The sequence below is a fragment of the Condylura cristata genome, unplaced genomic scaffold (assembly GCF_000260355.1).
Source record: "Condylura cristata isolate star-nosed mole 26May11 unplaced genomic scaffold, ConCri1.0 scaffold00001, whole genome shotgun sequence".
Classification (NCBI taxonomy): Eukaryota; Metazoa; Chordata; class Mammalia; order Eulipotyphla; family Talpidae; genus Condylura; species Condylura cristata.
The window spans coordinates 64,897,781-64,922,100 of record NW_004567102.1 but is presented as its reverse complement, the minus strand read 5'-3'; the positions used below and the strand labels follow the sequence as shown (position 1 = coordinate 64,922,100).

At 32.9% G+C, this 24,320-nt stretch overlaps 1 protein-coding gene across 9 annotated transcripts in view; it reads left to right on the top strand.

Moving 5' to 3' along the window:
- The window catches only part of PTPRK (protein tyrosine phosphatase, receptor type, K), a 494,475-nt gene that overhangs the window by 120,229 nt on the left and 349,926 nt on the right, over nt 1-24,320 (top strand). For all 9 annotated transcript variants that reach the window (XM_004673838.2, XM_012722555.1, XM_012722542.1 and 6 more), the window contains exon 2: nt 2,517-2,639. In XM_004673838.2, the coding sequence (XP_004673895.1) occupies nt 2,517-2,639 (123 nt within the window). The remainder of the gene's footprint in view (nt 1-2,516; nt 2,640-24,320) is intronic.

Here is a 24,320-nt window from a genome sequence, read left to right as displayed (position 1 = left end):
TGACTCTTAGAGCTATTGTTGTTACCAGTAATAAAAGTTGAGTTGTGTCACACTGCTGGATAAATCATTTCATGGTTTCATACAAATACAGATTAACAATATAAACATTTGGTGATATCTATCTATAGTCTTCCTTATTTCATTTTTTTCCTGTCCCCTATATGTATTTCATGCATATTACGCAGAAAATTTTGAGAATATTTGAGATTTCCAGCATACCAGTTTTCTTTAGACTTGTATGCCGTTGCTCTTGCTTTTCCTCTAATTTCAATTCCATTGCCATTCTGGCCTGTCACATCCTTACTCATCATTATAGGTTTAACTGCATGAAACCTTCCTTAACCAGCCAAGATTTAGCTAGCCAATTTGCATGTCTTTTGTGTTCTCAGTGACTTTGGCCATAATGATATTATTTCTTAAAACACAGAGCAGTAGGTGTATGTATGAGTGTGTGTATGTGTGTATGTATGTATGTACATATGTATGTACATATATCTGTAAGTATCTCTCTTTTTTGGTTCCATTCCATGTCTGTCTGTGCAGTTTACCAGGCCAAAACCAATAGGGTATTTTTCTTTTTGTATTTCTATCCTCTAGGTCAGTATACTATATGAATTAGTAGCCATGAAATACAAAATTCTTTGTAAAAATCTTTTACAAATTTGTTTATTAATATGCTTTATATAATACATGTTGATTAATATGCTAGATATATGGTGCCTCTTAGATTAGAATTTGTTGTAAACTGTAAGGTAAAAAAATCTTAAAAGTTTTTCTTATTGCTCAAGTCAAGTGGACCAGTAATTAATTTTTAAGACTGTTGACTGGTACGACACGATGTGCAACAAATAGTAGGGGTTGACCCACTTATTTTGTACAGCCATTCCTAGTTGTTATTACTAATCAAAGTCCTGGAGTCTAAAATTAACAATGGCAATGAAGGACAGCTATTAAGACCATTTATCTTTCAAATGAACCAATGTAGCTTCCACTGGTAGTTTAAATTTATAAAGGAAGATCACTTACACGCCTATAGAGGGCAATGGGGACTTGACTGCATGGCTTTCAGAGCACTAAGTCATTTTAGGGTTGCGATAGCAATTTATGATTTGAGAAAAACTTTCCCATTGCATGTGAAGATGCAGTTCCTAGCAACTTCTTTCCATTGATTAATTTTAAATTGAAAATACATCAGTTTTCATGAGGCTTTATTAAACAGTTTATTTTAGGCTTACTTAAATGACAGTATTAAACTTTGAACATGCTGAGGTTTGGTTGTATTATTGATGTATCCATAAAGAGTAATTCAAGGACACCCACTTACATATCTTGCTTTTTGAACAAGGTTGTTTGGATTGTGGTAATATTGGGACATCTCTGGTGTTAACCTTCTCTGCCTGTCATGCTGGTTAGTCTCTTTCATTGGTGAGGAATATAACTGACTCACTTTCAAATTAACAAACTTTTGATGAAGAAAGTGAATCCTTATTTCATAGAGAAGAATTTATAGGTTTGATGTTCACCACTCCATACTCTGCTGATTGGCCAGAGAATTCACAGACTTTCTTCATAAAGATCCCCATGGAAACTAAACAAATAAGCCACTTGAAAGGAGACAGGTTATTGGTTTTTCTCATTAAGTCCACTGCAGGATTTTCATTAGTTCTAATACGTTTTCTTTCAAGATTAGATGTATAGGCCACTTCTTATTTGCATGATTTGGATTTGAATAAACTAAATAGGTTGAATTAAGTGTGCCTGTATATGTAGATGGAAAGGTAAAAGAATTGTAATTTTGCAGTAACATTAACTTTGAAAATAAAGCTAGGAAAAATAACTGATGTAAAGGGGGAAGGTAACCTCCATTTTTAAAAGGAGGTTATTAAATAAAGTGGAAGGGTGGAGAGTGATTATGACTGATCTGATAAGCTTTATGCTTCTGTTTCCCCTCCCTCCTTTTAAGTTATAACTGTGTATATAAGTAATGTAAAAAGGAGTAGAAATGTGAACCCAAGCATTTAAGAACCTATAAAGCTTTGTAAACTTCATTTGCTATCATGAAATGATTTCAAGTGCTCTTTTAAAGCAAGTAGTATTACTAAGACTTACCTACTAGCTTCATGTTTCTGCATTCTCTCACACACACACACAAAGATAGTTTCACTCTTTTCCTGCTTCCCTTCTCTCCACTAAGGTTGTTAAATTCTATATAGATTTCAGATGTTTTGTATACGTCAGGAACACCTCACTGTATATAATCTTTAATTTTTTTTCAATATTTCAAAATCTGGGCCCCAGTGTCTCTTCTGAAGTTTAAACTAGTTTCTTTTTCAAGTAGAAGTTACTGATAAAGATTGCATTTTATGTGATTAAATATAGTGACAAACAGGAGTACCATTTATTACTAAAATTATGAGAGTTGCATTACATATTTTAAATTGGTGTTTTTATTTTCTTTTTCTTATTTAAACAAATCTGTTTAGATTGTAACAACAGCCTTTCTCTTCCCATTTTAGGTGGCTGCACTTTTGATGATGGTCCAGGGGCCTGTGATTATCACCAGGACCTGTATGATGACTTTGAATGGGTTCATGTCAGTGCTCAAGAACCTCACTATCTGCCTCCTGAGATGCCTCAAGGTGAGAATCATTCTGCTCATGCAGAGTAGGGGGAGTCACTTTGGGAAATGTAGCACTTTTTCATTTTTGGTTTTGCAGTTACTCAATTGTTGCAGTAAACAAGTAAGTGCTACCTTATCACACCTGAAAGTCTAAATGCATTACCTGTTTTTCCCTCAGTAGTTTTCTTTATTTTTATAGTCTTTAAGAATGCTCAATATTACTTCCTTACTATCTTTAGAAAAATGAAAATGTTAGTAGTATGTACATACTAGTGGTTTTTCTCCTATTTTACAAAAAAGCAAAATAAAAATGTAAGCCAAAAAAAAAAAAAGCACAAAAAAAACTCTAAAAGCAAAAACAAAATCTTTCCTAAATAATCTAAAGTGTGAGATCAACTGGTTAGTCCCTATTCAGTTAAACTACACAGGTCAGATTCAACCTGATTGAAGTGAAGCACTTTTATTCCAGGGTGGCAAAAGAGCTTATTTCTTTGCCTCTTCAGTTGTGGTTGTCTGTGACGCTGAAAAGAAGCAGCATGGAGACCAGAGTGTCTAATGGAGGTCTTTGCTGAATGAATTGTAGGAAAATAGGGCTGCGCTCTGTTCATCCTCTACCCAGGCCTTGTGTTATCACTTGCTTTTTGGGCTTGTGAAATAATAATTGTTCAAGGTCTTCCAGTTGTGTTTTCTCTTCAAATGCAAGGTCACATCAGTCCATCACAGGATAGCAATGTAATAATTCTGGGCCTTTAATTTTATATTAATTTGGAATTTCTAAATTACATATATGCTCAGCACAATAGCTTATTAAATTATTTCAATATATGTTTAACTATGCTTACTACATTACAGCTCTTGAACACATACACAAATTTTATTTTTATTTCTCAGAACTATTATTTACTTATTTTTAGTTGAAGTAATGTTAATTTACAATATTGTATATAATTTAGGGAATAGGTTCACAGGTCCTCAGAAATAGGTCATCTTATGTCATCCACCATCTAAGCTCCAATGTCCTTTTTCCTAGACCACTATAACCTCAATACTTCTATCAAAATAAACAGGAACTTGAAATACTATACTAAAGAGAACAAACTATATTCTTTCAAAATTATAAAAAAACCCATAATATGTAAACATATATGTAATATATGCTATAATATTTATGAATGTGATCTGTTAATGAACTATATGATAAATATAACCATGAGTAATTATACATCATGTGATTTTATGGATTGTTTGTCTATCACTAAAAATTTATTTTAATATATATTTTTAGTGTTTATATTAGATTATTTTAAAATACTTTATAGTTAACTTTTCATTAGTTTCAGATAGGTCTTACAAAACTAAATGTTAATTTTGGCTATTACTATTAGATATGAATAGTGCAACTTTGGTGATTTAAGGGGGAAAGTTTTATCAGTAACATCTTGTACTTACTAATTAAAATGATACATAAAGCCAAGAGCAACAAACAGTAATGGTGTCACAAGTAAATGACGTTAAAGAAACTGAACTTACTTCCAATTTATGCTTTTATAAGAATATAGTAAACGTAACCTTTTAGAAAGTTTTATTGGTAATATGTTCTTTGCAAATAGGGTGAATGACATCAGCTTTCTAGTCTAAACTGTTGCTTTCGATGGGTTACTAAACAAATGGTTATTTTTCAAGCTGATCTGACCTTAATTTCCTTAACAGAGGAATAAACGGGTCTTATGTGTTTGACAACCTTTCTTTCTTACTTTGACCCCTGTTTGGTCAGTCAACTTATTTAGTTTTGGGCATAAGTGTGAATTTTTCTTTCAAAGGTGTGTAAACTTATTTTCCTAGTACATTTTAATTACTGAAGTTCTAGTAATATTTCAACTGATTTTTCTCTGTGGTATATTTAGACTTTTTTTTTAATATATAAAATTAGAGAGGTAAGCTGGGATGCACACATTTTGACTGTTTATCATCAGAGAATAATCAGAAAGAGGTTGATTTATGGAAATGTTGCCATTGTTAATTAACACTGAAGATGGGTAATGAATAGCTGAGGAGATCTTGCTCAGATGACCTTGTGGGCTCACCTTCAATGAACGACTTAATCTGTGGTTCCAGTACAGGATGATATGCACAGAAAATGAGTGTTTGAAATTCAGCCACATCTTCCAATTAATAGGACATTAAGTAATTAATCATGCAAAGGAGGGAAAAAGGTCATAGCCATTTTATTTTTGCTGAATGTAACTTGTGTGTAGTTCAGGGAAAGTGGGAAAAACACTCATGTGTATATTTTTCTTTTATTATTCTAAATTTATAGTCCACACTGTTTCTTCTTCCATTTTCTTTTAAATCACTTACTGAACATCATCTGTTTATAAATTGTAAACAGAGGACATTTACTAAATGTACCTACTAAAATGCATCATTCAAGTCATCATTTTATAATAATTTTTTATAGTACATTTTAATTATTTTTTATATAAGTAGACTTGTTGCTTTTTTCCATTAAAGACTGGCTCTCTGCATCCTTGTTTTTGATCTTTTGAATTCTCTGTTCAGTATTTGAACACTGTTAAGTGACTTAGACTTATTGATCTTTGTGGACTGGGAATCTGGAAAGGAAGAATAAAGATAGAATTAATAAGAATAATAAAGATGGATAGATGAGGATAGAGAAAAGAATATCATTTCTCTTCATGTAAAGATACAATGTGATTCCTAAGATTTAAAATTTTTCTTTAGTGCTTCCTTGTTTGATTTCTACTTTTGTGATGTGACAGTGATGGTTACTGAAAGGTCTGTTGCATACTTTTAAAGCAGCATGAAAGAATGTGGATATTCTGCAAAGTATGGAAGGGGTAAAATAGAAGATGGTGGAGGAGTATGGGTGCCTTAGTCATGGATGTGGTATGATGACATTCATCCAAAAAGTTTGATCCTGTATCTCTGAGTCATATATATTGTTAGAAAGCAATTTTACCACAAATCAAAGTTTTTTAAAAAAATGAATAATTACATCATAATTGCCCCAAACCATGAAAATATGTATAACGATTCAACTCAGCCATTAGGAATATTCAAATTTAAATTACAAAAAAGATGAAAATAAAAATTTCAAGCATTCATGAGAATGTGAGACATATACTCCTGATCAGAGTGTAATGGCTCTGTATAGCCTAATGCACAGCAAATCCACTAAATCCACTCTCAGTCTACGCCCCCCAGAAAAGAAGACATGTTCTCCAAGCAACCTGTGAAAGAATGTTCACAGCATCATAGTCATACTATCTCAAACAGAAAAATTCCAAATGTCTGTTGAAAGTAAAGTGTAGAAATAAATGATATATTCATAGAACAAGAGAGAATACAATGTACAATGATATGGATGGATTTATATTGATTACAATGTGGATGGGTTTCACAAATATTGAGGGGAAAGGACTAGACGGAAAGTTTATATACTATATTTCATTTCCATATCTTCTAAAAATAGGCAAAACTAGTTGATGGTGTCAGAACGAGGGTATTATTTACCCTCTGTAGGAGCATTGTTGGGGGATGGTTAGTGTTTATGTGGCATGAAGGGACCTTTGCATTCATTTATTAGAATAAATTATATCTAATATGGACCAACTGAATGGAGTCAAACTTCTTTGTCCACCAAGCTGGACCCTCAAAGGGTTCTTATGATGCCATTGCTTTGACATCCCTGGGCCTTTTTATGTTCCTTCCACACGGTTTGTCACCAAACTCCTTTCTGTGTTTCCTCACATTCTATCTGCTTTGGAAAGATTTTCCTCACTGTTGTGTAACTCACTCGCTTTTCAGTTCTCATATTTGAGTATGTTTCCTATTGTACATCATACATATTCATACATATTTCAGTATTGCAGTGATTTTAGTATTATTTTTTATAAGTCCTTTATAATGTCCCTCATGAGCATAAACCATATATTTCATCTTTGATTTCTCAAGACATTATTTCATCTTGCTCAGGCAAAAATGACAATATTTCTGTAATGTGGTTTAAAATATTTGGTTAAAGGTGAAACAAAAATAGCTTTTTTTGATCTTGTTAGAAAATTTATTGAATAAAAAATATTCTAATTTGCAGCATTTTATTTTAGTTCATATTTTAATGTAGTCATGACTTTCACCATGATTACTAGTGTTTGGCTTTTGTCTCTGTAATTTACTTAATCATTTATTTTGGCTGTGATTTTGAATGCTGTTACTACCAAGAAAGAACTCCATTTTAGTTTTTCTTTCTTCCCTCCAACCTATCTCTGTCTCTTCTTTTATGGTCTTTTTATTGTCAAAAAACTGAACTTTATGATCCTCAGAAGTTTGGTTTATTTAAAGTAAAACATGTTGAATAAGAAATGTTGAATGGAATGAAAAAGTTGTTCTTTGATCTCACATACATCTGTGTCCATGGCCTTTTCTTTTTTAAGTTATGACCTCATGGAACAAATTCATTTGACCATTTGCTGTTTCTTCTGTCCCAGATCTGAGGTACAGATTGTGACTGACAACTCAGTACATTCATTTTTTACTATAATTATAACTGCTTTTTCTTTCTAACAGGTTTTTATAAAATGATTAATTGAATTTTAGTTCAGAGTCTCTAGGGGACTACTTTGACAGTATTTAAAATTAGGATTATATTATATCCTACTTCAGTCTGGTACTTCTCACTGACAGTGATATAAATCATTACATTTAATTGTCTAAAATACACACGAATTATATATTTAATATATGTATGCTTAATATATATTACAAATAAAAAAACATTTGTAACTTGAGTTAATATGAAGATTGAAGAGAAAAAAGATTTATTCTCTATTATTAAACTTAGGTGTAATTGGATAATCTAATATCCTAGTAGATAAATTCTAACCTCTTGCCAAATTCCTCAACTGAAAATTAGTGCAAATCAGATTATACAGAGAAGAATGAAAAGAGAATATTGATATTAAAATATGTGCTTTCGGCCCTCCCTGGTGACGCAGCGGATTAAAGCACAGCACTGAGAATCTAAAGTCGCTTCCGCATGAGTTCGATTCCCGCCTGCCCCGGAGGTGACCACATGGCGAGGCAGACCTCTCCTGACCCGCCCACTGCTCCCCTCAGCAGTGTACTTCGTCGATCTGCCTGTTCTGCTCCCCACTCTGTCTCTGGTGAAGCCTCTCACCGCCCCTGAGCCTCTGGCCTGTACCCCAGTTCTGTATGAACAAATAAATAAATCTTTAAAAAAAAAAATATGTGCTTTCATATTAATTTACTTCTAGAACTGTGTAGTCTTTTTTTTTTTTTTTACTTTTCTCAGGGTTGAAACATAATTATCCAAGTTGTTAAAATAAAGCTTGTCTTCCTCAAATATTTATTTAGAGTCTAAATATGCTGGTGTATTTAATAGCCATAGTGGGTTGGTCACATGTTTTGTTCCTGGCTTTCTTTTGACAGTGTGAGGTAGGCTATAAGTCAAATAAAACATTTTGTCAACAGTTTGATTCATTTTATACGTAACACAATTTCAGCTGAGTTTTCCTGTGGTATCAGTTTCTTAGTTTTATAAGAGAAGACAATCATATTTGATTAAGCAATTTATTGCATTTTAATACACATGAGGAGAAATTTCAAGGGAGTTTTTGTGTTGAGTTACCATTTCTTATCTATCTTTCTGGGGAATCTTAATCACTCATGATATGAGTAGATCACTTTGTCTTAATATTTCATCTCCCTATTATATAGACACTTGATAATAAGGCATACATTATTAGAACATAATAACTTCAAAAATCTCACATTTTGAATTAACTGAATTATTTGACAGAAAATCTACCAGAATCAAAATGTGGCAGTAAGAATAGAGTAAAGATATGTGCAGAGAGTATTGGATATTTCAATGTCATGGCTGTTTTTGTTGGTGTTAGAGGATAGAGCAAATCCAGGCCATAAATTGGTTTATTCTCTTTTTGTCATCTAGTTAACACTGTCTGTTAATACAGCCCCAAAGAGTGCATATGTAAATCTGCATATTTGTCCAATGGAGAATTTAGAGGTGGTGGTAGAAGAGAGAAGAGGTAAGGGAGAGAAATAGGAGCAAAAGAAAGGATAGTATCAGAAGGGAAAATCCCCAGTATTTTCCAGCATTCAAATATGTGAAATTGATGGCAAGGAGCCAGTGATCCACAAACCTGTTTGTTTTGTGTTCCTATCCTCTGTCCTGTCCCTCTTTTTTTTTTGCATTATACTAGAGCCTTCAAGGTGGTCTCTGAGGAAAGCATTTAGAGATGGAAGACTAGAGGAAAGGTTTGAAAACCAAGGTTTGATGCAAATTCACCACTTCAGACAAATATCTCTGAGATAAAGGTACTTACTATTATTAGCTCCAACTTTCTGGTAGCTTAAGAAGTTTTACTGTATCATGAATATACAGTATATGTATATACAGATATACAGTCTCCATTTCTGTATTTATCTGTATGTTAGCAAAAGTATCTTGTGAGATATACTTTGACTGTGTAAATATACAAATATTCATTAAAATTTGTCCTTTTATTTTAAGAGTCTATTTATAGTTCTATGATTGGTTGCTCTAATGATGGTTGGTCAGTAGTGATTCTGTTCTTTTCACATATATTAATTGGCTTTCTGTTTGTGAAGTAAGAACTTTGTCTTGTCAGTTGTTTGTCTCTTCCTTCTCCCTGTCTTTCTTTCTGTTCCTCTCTCTCTATCCTCATTCCTTTCCTCCCTCGCTCTTCCCTCAATAGATAGACTTTTAAACTGAGATAGTTTCAGGCTTACAAAATAATTATTTAATCTATCTCTATATCAAGAAATGATCATCACAGTAAATCTGGTTGACATCCAAAATCACACATAGTTCTACATTTTGCTCTTTATGATGAGAACTTTTAAGATCTCTCATCAATTTTTCAAATATACAGTACAGCATTATTAACTATAGTAACCCTCTTGCATATTACATCCCAGGGACTTAACATTTATATAACTGGGACTTTGTATCTCTAGATCACTTTCACTTATTTTTAATCCTCCCAGCAACCCTTCAGAATAGTGATACTTGAAAGATAAATGAATAGTTTGCATAGCACTAGCAAAATATAGGATTTGAACTTAAGTCTGCCTGTCTAATATGAATATAAATCTGACTACCTTACCATCTTGTTTTTTAATTATGAGATAACTGAAGCATATCCTTGGTTTAATCATGGACATGGAAATCCATGACATAATGAGCTATAAACTAGAGGTAAGGTGTACTTAATCTAAAAATATTTCTCAACAAAATTTAAACATTTAAACATTTAAACATTTTAAACATTTCAAATTCATGTGGAATTTGAGAGTTGCTATTGTTTAGAGTAGCTCAGGATTCCCTCTAGTATGTTCTCATCCCTTAGGAGATGCCTTGTCCTTTCTTTGATTTACCTGCTTGTTATTTTTAGTTGTTTGATGAGCACTTGCTGCATGTTTGTTTAAGTAAACATTTAGAAACACATATATTATCTACTGTCTCATACAAGCATGTCTGATAGAAGAATATTCATGGACTGCAGGAATCAAGCTAAAGTTGAGGGTTTGAAATAACTTTAAGATTTTGTTTGCAATAGGATATTTTAAGACTAGAATTATGGGCTTATTTCAACGTGCTCTTCCACACCATGTTATCATGTGTCCCTTAGTGCTTTTGCCCTCAGTACAGAGAAGATAGTTTACCACATTTGAGTTGCTTATTAAAAACAGTAGGAGTTAGAGGCAGTGCAGGGTCAGAGAGTGAAAGGCTATAATGGACTACTTGAAGGGTGAGCCACTTCATGAAGGCTGGTTTTTAATGTAAGGACTATTACCCTTGTAGATATAAATGCAGCATGAAGAATGTCTAAATTACAGTGGACAGAAATGGCATGCTGAGATAGGAATATTTTTCTGATATTTCAGGACCATAATGTATCTAGGCTAGACATGTTCCAATATATCTTAAGGAAAAAAAAAAAGCTTACTATTAAAGCAAAAAAGAAAAAAATGACAATATAAGTGCCAGTGCTAAGGAACTTTCAACCTCCTAAATGAATTAGGGATAAGAATACAGAGTAATTTCAAAGACTGTATGGTCACCTTTAGCTTGTACCTTAAAATCAATACATAGTCCAAAAAAACAAAATTACTTTTCCTTGGGGGTGAGTGTGACTGAAAGTATACTTTATGACCTTATACTTTTCCTCTCCAAAAATAAACCTGCCTCCTGATGGCTAAGGAACTCTCTTAGGTATCCTCAATTTAAAAGTATATTATCTTTGAAGCACAAGAAGAATGCCAGTGGAAAAAATACACACCAAAAAAACCAAACCAAAACAAAACAAAACAAAAAACAAAACCCATGGAAGTTAATGAATTAGGAGTCATATAAAATTATGTGATGTGAATTATCACTTGTAGTTAATATTGTTAAAACTTACATAGCTATGCTTATATATTCAATCTTTATTACATAAAAAGATTCTTTTCAAGTCTTGGAACAGTGACAGTTTTCAATCTAATTTCTGCCAAGAGAGCAATGTTATATGGTACAGGCCTCCTCCCTTTCCCCAAAGAGGAAATTATCAATTGAGAAGTATTTCTCAACAAAAGGTGAATGTTTTCTATGTTTAGATCACATGGTAGCTAAAAAATGCTAGAGGTGCAGTTAAACTTATAAAATATATTAATTGCAAACATGACTCGGAGATACATACTTTTAAAGAATTCGCTAATCTTTGGGTAAAAGATATGCAATTAGTCTTCTGTCTAGTTCTAAGTTTTAAGCATTTTTTTCCCTTAACAGCTGTTCCATACTATCATAAATATTCTCGATGGTAAATCTGGTTAAAAACAACAAGAACAACAAAAAGATGGCCTTGTTTTCATTTTGTTTTGGTTCATTTGCATTAAGTAGTATTTATTAAGAAATATAAGCCTGTAATGGGATTAAAATAGTTAATGGCATATAATTGTTACAAGACCCAGAAAGTTGGAGTAGGGGGTGGAGTCCATAAGAATCTGCAGAGTTCCTTTAGGACATCCTTCCCCTTAACATAATGTTAAATATCATAAGGACAGAAAATTTCTGTTTGAAGATTAGTAACCTAGGATTCCATTATTAATAACGTTTATACTGAATAAATTGAAAGCATCTCTTATTAGTCTATTAAATACTCAAAATTCAAACCTAATTATCATAATCCAAATAACCAGCCAGTCATCATAATACAAAAAACCTATAAATATGAGTAGATTCCTTTCTCTTTCATGGCCTTCCATGCCAGCTGAGTTTCTTAGCCCATCAGGAATTGTCCTTCCCTGTTTCCTCTTAAATTAACCCAAGAGACAACCCAGTTACTCTGAGGGTTCCATAGATATTGATTCCACCTATGAATATAGCCTTTATCTCTGGAGGGCTTATCATACACACTTAACTAGAAGTTTTTTGAAATATAATACTTAATCATACACTCTTAGCTAGAAGTTATTTGAAATATAATACTTAATCCATAAAATTTAAACAGTTTGGGGCCCTTCCTTGGTGGTGCATCAGGTTAAAGCACAGCACTATGAAGCTATCCAGCCACTGCAGCACAAGTTTGATCCCAAGCCCGGGAGGTGATCCACATGGTGTGCCAGACCTCTCCTGACCCACCTGCTGTTCCGTCATCAGTGTATTTTAGTACATCTGCCTGTTTTGCTCCCCACTCTGTCTCTTGTGAATCCTATCACCCCCTGCACCTCTGGCCTGTACTCCAGTTCTGTATGTATAAATAAATAAATAAGGAAGTAGATGATTGTCAAATTACTGGCAAAAGGAAAGGTGGATTCTTCTTCTATATACCATGCTAACTGCTTTGGTGCTAAAGTAAAAATGAAAACCAAATTAGAAAAAGAACATATTCTTGACATTCTGAGGGTTCAGTTGGTACAAGATATTTAATGTTCAAAATGAAGATCAAAAAGTATTTAAATAGCAACCAGAAAATAGAAATTAAAAAATGTACCAGTAATCTCCCAAATTCCAATTAAATTTCCCTCATCATTTCAACAAGTAATATTTAACTAATTTATAGTCTCAAATTCTGCAGTGTGTTTCAGGAGTTCATCAGCCCGGCTAATGCTGGCTCCATGTCCTGATGCAGCCTGGCTGTGTAAGTAGTGTCTGTGCAGAAGGCTGCACCACAAAGGCTTCCATGAAACCATTATAGTTAGAAATATTTGGTCCTGTCCTTTCTGCTGAGGACTTTTGTCAAGGATCCAATTTCTAAAGCCAATAACTTAAGGCAGAGTTTTCAGGCAAAGTATGGCAGCCTCCAGAAACCACATGCTATTTGCTGATAAGATTGAGTGACTGTGATTAACTTACTACAGCAACCAACAATTTCAGAATGGTAAAGAGAAAAATTTATCTGTCTGGACACTGGACTTACCTGTTTAATATGATTTGGTTAATGCTTCACCTGGAGGGTAAGAACATATAATAGCTGAGTGTATTTACAAATCATAGGTTCTTCCTATAAATTTCATGTTCTTGAGCATATAGTTGTTTTAATAATATATTTTTTAAAGATTTATTTACTCATACAGAACTGTGGTACAGGCTAGAGATGCAGAGGGTGAGAGGATTCACCAGGGACAGAGTGGGGTGCAGAACAGGCAGATCAACAAAGTACACTGCTGAGGGAGGGGAGCAGCGGGCGGGTCAGGAGAGGTCTGCCACGCCATGTGGTCACCTCCGGGGCAGGCGGGTATCGAACTCATGCGGAAGTGGCTTAAGCTTCTTAATGCAGTGCTTTAACCCGCTGCGCCACCAGGAAGGGCCTTAATAATATTTTCATGAAATAAATTGATACACACAAGTCTGACCCTCTTTAAGTTTCAGTTCTTCCTTTGCAACCTGTATAATGATGTTGAATAAAATAAAAGCTATACAAAATAAATTTAATTATTTTTAGTATTCTTGACCTTAAAAGGTAAAGGAAGAAATTTTGTGGTTGTTAGAAGCTTTGTGGGAAAACTCAGTTTAGAAGAAAAGACTTATTGAAATTTTTATTGTTTTGATTTTAGAATCTTATTAGGCAAGGTGAGACCCAAAGAGTTATTTTAAGAGTTTGGTCACTTATCTAAAATGATAGTGTTTGTGCCTGAGAATGAGGAATAATATAAATATTAATAATCCTAGTGTTAATATTTATGATAATATTAACTATATTACATATTAGTTACTATTAGTACTTACTATATAAAAAATAAAATAGAAGAATGCCTTACTAATTTATATTATTGTTTAGAATGTAGGAAATAAAATAGCAGAAGGTAGCACAATGATAAGAAAACAGCCTTTTCAGAAATAATGTTGTGTTTTTAAATAATCAAAAATAATATAATTCCACTAATGCACAAAAAATTGTTATGGAGAGATACAGAATCCCAGCTCATATCAGCAACTTTAAAAATCTCTGGTTATGAGAAGATTGAAATTACTAAGGTCAACTTATTATTTTAGCAGAAACATTTCCAATATGACATTTAATGCAATATTTTGCAGTAAAAGTCTTAACAAAATGGCAAATAAGCCTACCAAAAGTGAGCCAACTGTTCCAAAAGTTTTTTAATAATCCATTGCTTCAGAGCACTCATTATTTGTATGCTTTATACTTCCATCTAAATAAATTTCTCTCTGCAAAGTTTTTTCTTTTTTCCTGTCCAGTGAAGTTTTGTTTTTGACAATTTCTTTAAAATTCTGGGTACAATTAGACATTTATACCTTAAAGGCAAAATTATTCTTTTTTCCCTTGGCATATAGGAGGTTGTCCTTCATTGAGTTCAGAGACATCTTCTAAATGTCAAAGTCTGTTTCTGAAAATCTGATGTTCTGTGAAAATGTTGACAAAGAGTCATTTTTTTCCTTGTGGGGAAAAAATGGGAATAATTACAATATATTTATTTTCTAACCAAATGTAACTTAAGAGACAGCATATGTAATTGATTTTCAAAATAGGTAGGAATAATACTTTGCCAATTTTTCCTCATCCCAAAACAAATATGATCCAAATAATTAAGTTTATACAGGTTGGTTTGTATGAAAGAGTGTTTTGCATTCATTATGTACTGCACACATACCAGTCGTGTCCTAAACCTTTCAAAATGTTAACACTCTTCTGATGTTTTACCAACTGTTTGAATATAGTTCACAACTCTTCATGCATAGTTTTACTTATATACTACATTGAGTTTTTGAATCATAAGTAAAAAAATCTCAAGAAAAAATTTTAAGCAAAAGTATTTTTTATAACATAATAGTTTATTTTTACATCATTTTGTACAATTTTTTTTCATCTCAGTTGTAATCCCTGTGGGTTTCCCATCACCAAGTCACCCATGTGCCATCACCATAGCCCTGTGCACTTCTCTCCCCACCCCCCAGGCAAAAGTATTTTTAATGAGAGAAATTTTAATAGGGAAAATTAAAACATGACTTCAATATTTTGTAGGATATACATGTGTACAGAATTTATCAAAAGTTCACCTGAAATCTGATTCTAAGAATGTGTAATTCCTCAATAAGAAAGGAGAAATTTTCAGATAGAAAATATTCATTTGAAATTCTAGACTTAATTTTTCCTAATGAGCATGCATATGAGCAAGAAAGAACAGATTATCTCAATTAATACCCACCGCAACAATTACCTTATACTGTTCAGAAATGTTTAAGAAATAGCATTTAGGTATTTATTTTTTCTCATATTTCTAGCATTTTGCTGTATATGGTACTAAGAAGTAACTTGAATTTCACAGAAAATATTAAATACCTATTTAAAGTTAAGGCTTGAAGATATATTTGTATTACTGACTTTGGCCTGCTGCTTTTTTGACATAGCAATAATATTTAAAACAATGCTAAAAACGTTAGTATTATAACAGTCTTTGAATTAGAGTTAAGTGACCTAGGGATAAGTTCAAAATATTCTAAAATATGAACAAGATTTTCTCAGCTTTTTCTTGGAGTATATGTTAGTATTAACTTGAAATTCCTGTTATGTTTAAATGAGTAAATAGGTGTACTGCTAATATTGATGAAAAGGTTAAAAAGGGCTTTGGTAAGCAATCTAAATGAATAGTTGATAATGTATGCTGCCTTTGCTAAACCAACCACTTTTCAAGTTTTTCCATGTGGATGAATGGCATAGGTCTAATTAAAAGGATGATTTTAAGTGGGTTCATTTCCAACCATTTTGTGATTCCTCCTATTTCTCTACATGCAAATGATCTCTGGTACTTACTCTTTCTACTTTTCGTATTAAATATTTTCCAGTGGTGAACACTTTACTGTTTCATTGTGTTTATGCTTTTTCTATGTGCTATGCAAAATCTTTGGAATTTTAGATCTTCAAAGTAGTTTTGAAAAATGATATTTTATGGTATGCATATAGTTTAAATTGGTTATTGAAAATATGCTTGTGACAATAAAACCTTACTTTATGGATAGACACTGACTTTTTCTTTTTTCTTTTTCAAACCATGTTACTGAGGTAGATCATTACTAGCGAAATCAAGAAACAATGTTGCCTTAGCTGGTCATGGTGACTATTTCTTCTTTTCTCTTTTACTAAAAATCAGTGAGGAAAGTATGTTACTGTAAATAGCTGACGCTTGCTGTTGTATCAAGTACTCCTCATCATAAAATAGTTTTTTCTAGTTACAGTGTTTATCTGAACACTGTCTGATTAAACATAATAGTACAACTTTCATGTTACTCTCTTATTTGTGCAAGATGACCCATCCCTTATTGTCTCAATGGCATAGAATATGGGCTCCTACAGGCCTCAGAGGATCTTTAGGGTGGAATGAGAAAAGAGAAATGAGTGGCAACAAAAATAATTTATAACTTTCTCTTAAAAATATGTTTTCAAGATTTATTTATTTCTGCATAGAAGAATTAGGGTATAGGCTAGAGGTGATGGGGGATGGGTGAGAAGATTCACCAGAGACAGAGGTGGGAGTAGAATAGGCAGGTCTACTGAAATACAATGCCCAGGGAGCAGAAGGTGAGACAGGAGAGGTCTGTTGTGCCATGTGGGTAACCTCCCTGGCCGCTGATGGAACTCAGGCCCCAGGGGTGATAGCTCTGAGGTTTAACCCTTTGGCCCCTAGGGAGGACCAAAAAATAATTTATAACTTTCATATAGGGTGTCTGCAAGCTTTAAATATTGTCCATTGTTTGTGGATGTTTGATTGTAAATGATTATATTATAATATTATAATAATTTTAGTACACTATAGTAGAAGACATAGCCCACTGTCCAATTTTCCTTGTATGTTGACACATAGAATCCCCAAATTCAGTGTTTCTTCTAAACTCTTTCTGTAATAGCACCAGAATAGTATTCTTGATACCTATAACAATGAGTTTCTTTGATATTTTAAATAGACTTAAAAGATTTTACTTGATCTAGCCTTTCATTTACCAATAAAATGGGGTAGAGGAAGTTAATTGACATATATTCTGGAATAACTTGAATTCAAATCCAAGTTCTACTGTTTGCTATTTGGTCATGAAATATGACCTTCCTGAGCTTTCATATTTCTGACAATATTATTAGGAGTAAGAAGACCTCTCTTTTGTCTAGTCTTTTTCCCTTTTTCCTTCCTTTCCCTTCCCTCATTTTTTTCCTTCATTCCCTGTCCCATTGTGTTGTACCAGTGAGAGGAAATAATGTTTGTACAGCATTTTGTTGATGCGTGATGAATATATTTCTCCTCTTCCATTTAACCAAGGTGACTTGGCTGGTTAGTAATCTCATTAATCTGTAAGAAATTGATTTGAATTCTTTTTACTTACTTTTTTTTAAGCAACGAATAAATTGCATTTCATCATTACAATTTTTCAGCAGCTCATTAGGAATTATTTTATCCAACTCAGAAAATTACCTTTCCTACCTAATTGTTCACTGAGTGCAGGTGCTTTGCATTATGACACATAATGATATCTGAAAATGATTTCCATAGAACAGTATTGTAGGTCAACTTGAACTTTTCAAGTGATTCTTAATAAGATTGCACATTTAATACATAGAATTAGTTTGAAAATGGTTTATTAGTTCTTTTATTAGATTGTTTTCCATAATTATTTTTTCTGTCTGGCTTTACTGAGTTTTGGGGGTTAAATTGAGATTTTTAATATATGAAAAATAAAACTATCATTTTTCTTGCAACATTTGAATCACCAAGCAAATGCAGATATTGTTGAAATTACCATGTGGTTAAAGGAGACTGAATGTGACTATACAAATATCTTCAATATCAGTAAATATCTAGATTTGAAAAACAATCTGAATTTATCTGAAATGGCTTTTTACTATTATGTATATATATGTGTATATATATATATATATATACATATCTTGATTTTTTATCATGCAAATGATTTTTAAAAATATATTTATGCATACAGAACTGGGGTACAGGCCAGAGGTACAGGGTGGTGAAAGGATTCACTAGAGACAGAGTGGGGAGCAGAACAGGCTGACTGATGAAGTACACTGCTGAGGGGAGGAATGGGCGGGTCAGGAGAGGTCTGCCGTGCCTCGTGGGTCACCTACCTTTAGGGTAGGGATCGAACTCATGCTGAAGTGGCTTTAGCTTCTTAGTGCTGTGCTTTAACCCGCTTCACCACCAGGGAGGGCCCATGATTCTGGTTTTATAGCTTAAAATAGAATTTGAAAAAGTACTTACTCAGCATCAATATGTTTTGGAAAAGTTTTCATTTTTATCAGAGACTGCAGATATGCCATATTGCTAGAGGTAAATTCTTGTCCTAATAAGAAATCAGGTTATATTGGTCATTCTTCCTTTGGTTTCCTATTTTGAATAAATAGGAAAATACAAGTTCAGTTCTCCTCCTCCTTGTTTATTTCACATACACTTTGTGTTAATAATGTTAATGAATTCATAGGAAAGAATTGTAAACCTTTCAAAATTATATTACTCATGTCTGTGAATTTAGCTTTGTGCAGGTGTGTATGTGATTTTCTAGGAAAATACTAGACACCGAATGTCAGCAGTATCACACAGGACACTGTATACTATTCTATGAGTCCAAAATTGAGCAGTTCTCTCAGCCACAGTCTTTAGGAGAAGGTTAACCTCTATCCTGCCCTGCTACTTCCTGTTGACCCAATGGAAGAGAATGACCTTTCATATTTTTCCCTACTTCCTTTTAACATTATCTCTACTACTTCAAACAGGTAGTCATGTCCTTAATTTAAAGGATTTAAAATCCTTTACTTTCAAAGGATTTTTCTTCTCCCTAAAGCATAATGTCTGTAAGTGATTTCACTTATTAGATGAACCCATTTTTTGATGTTTTTTCTACTATTTAGTGTTGGGATTGATGTCCCATTTGCACGGTTTTCCATCCAGAATGAACAGAAGTTAGAAAGTGCCTTCCCTAAATATTTTTTTAATTGTATAATTTTTTTTTTCTTTATTGAGGTTACATTGGTTTAGACAATGTATACAATTTAGGGGTATAGTTTCACACCTCTTCAGATGTATGCTAACCACATCAAATGTGTGTTACCTACCACCTAACCATGAGTAATCCTTCTACCATAGTCTATTGTCCCACACCCCTAACCCTTTCTAATAGCCTCAGTTGTTTTGGTACAGTTTTGACAAGGGTAACCACAGCAAAATGCAATTACCAGGCCTATACCAATTGAAAACAAACAGCAAAAGAAATATATTTTAAACAGAAATGTACCCCATCAAATGGGGAAGATATTTGTACAACTTTCCCCTAACAAGCAACTAATATCCAAGACCTAATACTCAACAACAAGAAATCAAATAACCCAGGTAGAAGAGCTAAGTAGATACTTCTCCACAGGAATTTGAAAAATGCTCATCATCATTTAACATCAAGGAAATGCAAATCAAAACCACAATGAGACACCACTCACACATGTGAGAATGGCTTATATCAAAATGACCAGAAACAACACATGTTGACAAGGACATGGGGAGAGAGAGGTCCTCTTACATTTCTTGGTGGAAATGTAGATCTGTCCAGCCTCTGTAAAAAACAGTATGGAGACTATGCTATTAAAAATGGATCTATGTGAAATAGTAATTCTGCTACTTGGTATCTACCTGAAGAATGCAACAACACTAATTTGGAGGGATATATGTATGTCTTTATTCATTGCAGCACTATTTACAATAGCTAAGTTATGGGGAAAATTCAAGTACCTGATGAGAGATGAATAGGTTAAGATGAATGAAATGCTGCTTGATTCTATATGATGAAGTCATGCCACTTTTAATATTGTTGAAACTAGAGGGGATTGTGCTATGCAAAATAAGTTAGAAGGAGGAAGACACATATCAGATGATTATTTCACACATGTCTACATTATAAAGAAGTAAAACACAGGACAGACAAAGCTAAACCCATCCCTGTGTTGTTCATATTATTCTAGGTAAACATTATTAAAAACAAGCAAAATAAACCAGTATGTAAACATCATTAAATAACAAAATAGTAAGCAGTAAATCCTAGTGAGCAACAAAATAAACACAGAGGGAGTTTGCTTTGCACTCTGAATTGAATTACCTTGCAATCCAATCCAAAGCTTTTGCCCCAATCTAGGCAACTATTATTAGAGAGAAACGTGACTTACCAAATTTTTCCAAGAGTCTAAGAATACCTGCAATCTATAAAGGATTTCATGTTTTTGCATATTAAAACATGAAACAAAACATTTTTGCTAGAAGCACTTTATTTTGGAAGACCCAGGCTTTAAATTATGACACATGTATGTCAATAATACGGTGGTTATCAGAGGTAAAACAGATGGGACTTTGGGTAAAATGGGTAAATGGAGCCAACAGTTTGTTAAAGGATGGAAAGTAAACTCTTTGTGGACGTCATAATGTAGCATATACAGATATCAGACATAACACTATACACTTGAGTCATACAAAAAATGTGTATATGCATATATATATATATGTGTGTGTATATATATGCTTGCTAACCAATATTACTTCAATAAAGTCAATACAATTTCTTTAAAAAGGATAAAATCAAGACATTAGTAATTGCTTTATTTTCTTGGAGTGCAATTATAAGACCAAAGATAATGCATGATTAATTTGCATATTTTGAACACAATTAAAATATTTTTTAATAATCCCAACAATTAGAAAGTGTCCTGTGTTGGTAAGTGGATTGGACCTTTTGTCTTCAGTCATTCCATGTCATTTATTAAGCAATATTAAATGAAAAAGAATGAACTATAGGATGCACAGCAGTATTTTGTATAGCATTTCATTTATTGATGGTATTTTTCTTGTGACTGTAGTAATGGCCACTGTAGTGACGGAGTAGGAAGCTGGAGTGAGGTATACTGGAATATATGATATTAATGTGCCTGAAGTAGAAAGTGATTAAGTTCCCCCTCAGAAAGCAAAATCTGATTTAATTTAAATTAAAATTTACTTTTACTTTAGCAAGAAAGTTTTTCTTACATTTGTAGGAAACTAATTTTAATTACTAAGACTAGTAATTAGTGTCTATTTTGACTCATTTATATCCTAATAGTGCTTACACTTTATTGTGATAAATAATAATTAAGATAATGTATCAAAAGTTAGTGTTTTTTTTTAAGATTTATTTATTATTCATACAGAACTGGGTACAGGCCAGAGATGCAGAGGTTGAGAGGATTCACCAGAGACAGAGTGGGGAGCAGAACAGGCAGATTGAGGAAGTGCACTGCTGAGGGGAGCAGCGGGCGGGTCAGGAGAGGTCTGCCTCCTTGTGGATCTCCTCAGGGGCAGGCTGTGATCGAACTCATGCAGAAGTGGCTTAAGCTTCTTAGTGCAGTGCTTTAACCTGCTGCACCACCAGGGAGGGCCAGTAGCAATTTTTTTTAAAAAAGAAAAAGGTATATAATATAAGGATGTGACAATTCTGTTCTATATAATTTCTCCAAAGTTAAAATATATACATAAATAATATCAAGCTGTAGTGCACACTTCACATGCAGTTCTAGTCATTGAAAAGAAGATATTTGCATGTACATTAACAATAATTATTTTGGAGTCCAGTTTTGTTTTTGATTTTTGAAGTATACTTTTATTTTGTTATCTTCTTTATACATATTGTACTGGAAATTTTGTCACGTTCATTTTCTTGATTTAAAACTAGTACATTATATATAGAGTGTACAAAAATGTAAACAAATTAGAAAACCATAAAATCATGAGTCTCATAACCAAAAGCAAACTATTACCAATATTTTTGTGTTACTTTATCCCCCGTTCCTTGAGAGTATTTGTTACATATACATTTCTCTATGCTTATGACCATATAGTATATGAGTCTTCCTTTTTTAGTTGTTGACTAACATATTATTGGTATTTTCTTGTCTTCCAAGACATTTTTTGGGGATTGGAAACATAACGATATATTATCACACATAGATGGTATATCTTTTCTAATAAGTTCATAATGTGCATGTATGATTTCTATCTTTTTCCTTTCATAATTAATGCTACAGTAAATATCTAAAAGTGCTATTGCTTTTAAGTTTTTCCTTGAAGAAAGAGTACAGAGACAGTAAATGCTTACATTTTATTTGTTTTACTTTAGGATAATTTATTTATTTTACTTTAGTATATTTTTCTCTAGTATGTAAAATGAGCACTTTTTAGTTTGTAAACAAAACTAACTTTAATTCATATTTATTGAAATACAGCTTTCGTTTAATACATAGTTAATTTGCTGTGTTTTGTAAAAGACTTGTGACAGTGCCAATTTTACAAATATACTTTTTATACATCTAAAACATAATTCTTGACTGTATTGCAGCTGAACAGCAAGAAAAAGCTCCTTTTTCATACTAAGAAAGGAAGAGTTTTAATGTGTTTAAAATGCAACCTAATTTATATCCTCATAACAGTTTTAAGTTTATTAAAGTCTGTAGAATGCCTGAAAATTGCATGTAGTTCTCATTTTAGTTGTCTTTCTTTGTGAATTTGGACATTTTTTCCATTTATTTTTGAACTAAGTGAATTTTCATAGACAAGTAAACTTTGTTCTTTTTGACTTCTTGCTTTAACCAAGTTTATTACTTTGGATAACTTTTGAGTAACAAATGAGAGCATTATGGAATAGGTAGTTAGTTTTAGTTACCTATTACCAACTCATTAATTTACGTAACAACTATTCATAGAATAGTATGTGTGCCAGGCTCTCATCAGGTCCTTGGGTAAATTAATGAACAAAACAAGTGCAATTCATTGCCCTTAAGTGGCTTATATTTTGATGGGAAGAAAGATGACAGAAAGTTACAAGTCAAACATAATGTTCCTGAGTGCAGTGGAGATTTGTAAAGATGTGAAAGACTAAAGGAGGAAGCCATGCCGGATATTAGGGTAACAGTCAGTATTCCAGTAGAGGGATTGGCAAATGTGAAGTCCCTTAAGAGGGAGCTTAGCTGGCATTTTAGGAATGCTAACATGATTATTTTTTCCTGAAAGAGAGTGAATGGAAGTGATGTAAGAAGAGATAAAATGAAAGTAGTAATTGTGATCGAAAAGTTCATCAGCTTAGTGCAGCAAGGTTTTAAGTGAAGTGACATGGTTTGACATATCTTAATAGCGTCAAAATCACTGTAGAATATGAACAGATATTAGGATAGATTAAGAATAGAAACAAGACCAGCTAGGAACCTGTTGTGATAATCCAAGTGAGAGAAGATTGTAATTTAAGATCAAGATATGATCAGTGGAAGTGATTTGACATCTGGGTTAAATGGATTAGTGACAGCTTGAATTTGTGGTGTCAAGTATGAATAACAAGTGTTTTTTAGACTGGCCACTTATAAATGGAGTAGATATGAAAGTGGGTAGTTGATTGGGTGGGCTTAGTAGTTAGAGTTCTCCAGTATCCCCATTTTGATGTTCTTGTGGAAGTTTGGAGGCTGTTTAGCCAAGAAATGAGCTCCGATAAGAAATATGCTAATGAGGTATGAAAAGCACAGTAAGATATTATAATGGATTTTTAAGTGTTCCAAGTTGTTATAGTGACAGTGAAGATCTATAAGAATAATGACAGCATTTCAATTTTAGTCAAAACCTAAATAGATTATTTTAAAATATTTTTATGATAATGTATATAAAATTTAACATGTTAACAAGCTGTCTAATTTGGATTACAATCAAGACCTTATTTCTTGTGATACTGAAGTAGCCATTTATTTGTACTAATTTACATTTTAGCATAGAGCCCAAACAGATTGACCAGATATAAATAATAAATTGGCAAGTTAATAATGGTGAGGGGGAAGACTTCAGGACAAAGAAAGTATTCTTTGTGTTTAGTGATGGTAGGGGTGGTGAGAGTGGTAGAATGTGGAAAATCATGGCATAATTTATAGAAAAAAATCACAGTATTCTGCTTATTCAGTTTCAATCCACTGGGTTGTCTGATTATAATTGAGTTGTTCGTATTGTGCTCTTGAAATGTTTTGCTGCAAATGAAATCTTCTAAGAATTCAATTATACTGAAACAATAGCCATAAGACATGGTAAAGTTATTGCCCACGCTAACAAAGGGCAAATGGAGTAATGCTAT